The 1658-nt window shown below is 46.4% G+C and overlaps 1 protein-coding gene across 1 annotated transcript in view; it reads left to right on the forward strand.

The window, feature by feature from the left end:
- The window catches only part of LOC107301247 (glycine N-acyltransferase-like protein 3), a gene marked incomplete at its 5' end in the record, with an annotated part of 12542 nt that extends 11192 nt beyond the window's left edge, over positions 1 to 1350 (forward strand). Inside the window, 2 exons of the mRNA XM_029287102.1 lie at positions 90 to 260; positions 1332 to 1350. Of these exons, the coding sequence (XP_029142935.1) occupies positions 90 to 260; positions 1332 to 1350 (190 nt within the window). The remainder of the gene's footprint in view (positions 1 to 89; positions 261 to 1331) is intronic.
- Positions 1351 to 1658: the final 308 nt, after the last annotated feature.

Consider the following 1658-nt stretch of genomic DNA (forward strand, 5'->3'; position numbering starts at 1 on the left):
CTTCCTGGGGATGAGCAAAGATTTTTTCCACTATGGTGGGATGTTCTCCTTTTGCTCCACCTTCACTACTGCCTTCTCTTTCCTTTCAGGCTCAGAAGTGAGCCCCTCCACCTGGGGACCCTCAGCCCGTCTCATGCAGCCCTGCTCAATGACACCTGGGCTTTTGCAAGCAACGATCGGAGCCTGCGCTATCTCAGAAGCCTGACCGAGAACTTCCCAAATGCTTGTCTCTTAGACGAGGAAAGCCAGCCGGTTGCCTGGTGCCTAAGTGATGCCGTTGGGAGTATGACACATGCCTATACCCTTCCCAAATATCGGAAAAAGGGCCATATGAAAACAGTATTTCAGGCACTAGCCAGAAAGTTGCATGCTAAGGACTTTGTCTCATATGGGGGAGTTCTGCCAGAGAACAAGGCCTCCAAGAAATTTTTATTTAGTCAGGGCTTTGAGCTCTTGCCTTTGATAAAACACGTTCTTTTATTCACTCCAAATCACATGAAATAGCCTAGTGCATTTTTCCTCCTTGAATCAGTGGCACCACTACTGGCTTCATTAGACTAAGAGGTTGGGAGTAAATTTGAACCTTAGATTTAAGGGACTGCCTCTTTGGATATTGTAATATATTGAGTTAATTCTGAGAATTGAGATGTTGAGAACTGTGAAAAACGGTTAGTAGGCCACGTGGCCAACAAGCCAGACTTTCTGTCTGCAGACTACTTATTATGCATTTAAGCGGGAGAATACTGTGTTTCTATTGGCTGCCGCCTTTAGGCTGAGTGTATAAATAGGGGTGGAGCATTGGTTGTTAGTTTCTGTTTTGACCTTCAATAAAGAGAGTTGCTTTTCATTTACTTCCTCTTCAATGCTGCGTCGAACAGCAAACATAACCTGATATATTCAAGATTAAATCTGAAAAGAATCACAAGAACCAAGAACGGCTCTCAGTGAATGTGCACTCTAAAACAGAACTCTTGGAAACAGTGATGGCGAACCTTTTGAGCTCAGTATGTCAAACATTTGGAAAGTGCCTAACTTGATTCTGCTGGTGTGTCACCTCGCCACCAACAAAAGAGGAACAATTCTGTATTCCCTCCTCCATCTAGGCCACCCTGAACGGCAGCACTCAATGGCAGCCAATGCTGGCTGGAAGTAGAGGCCTGAACCTCACCCTCAACCCTAGCACCACTGCTGCCAATGAAAATGGTTGCCTCGCACCATTCCCAAAGTATTTCAAGCCTTAGGGAACAGTGTGCTTGCCCCCGTGGCCCAGGACTTACCTGGGCCTGCCATATGCCATTTACCTTCAGATGCTGCTCTCTTTCTTTTGACAGGCCCATGCAGCTGACCTGAGGCCTTTGTTCAGAGAATAAACTTCCGTGGCTTCTGCCACCTCTGAAAACAATGCAAAAATACTGTCATGGCTGAAGCATGGCTCGCAGTGTAAACCTCGCTCACAGCCAGACAGGAAGCAACAGAGGGAGTGAATGATTGGAATGTAAGGGAGGTGTTGGGATGGGACCAAAGGAATGCAAGAGAGCCAACTGGAAGCTTCCAGCTATGCCAACACCTCAAAGTCAATCAGCTGGGAAAGCCAAGTCTGTTATCCAAACAAAATGAACATAGTAGATTGGAGGAAATAAAGTGACTGTGGGACAGCG

Source organism: Protobothrops mucrosquamatus, unplaced genomic scaffold (genome assembly GCF_001527695.2).
Source record: "Protobothrops mucrosquamatus isolate PMUCROS unplaced genomic scaffold, P.Mucros_1.0 scaffold10953, whole genome shotgun sequence".
NCBI lineage: Eukaryota > Metazoa > Chordata > Lepidosauria > Squamata > Viperidae > Protobothrops > Protobothrops mucrosquamatus.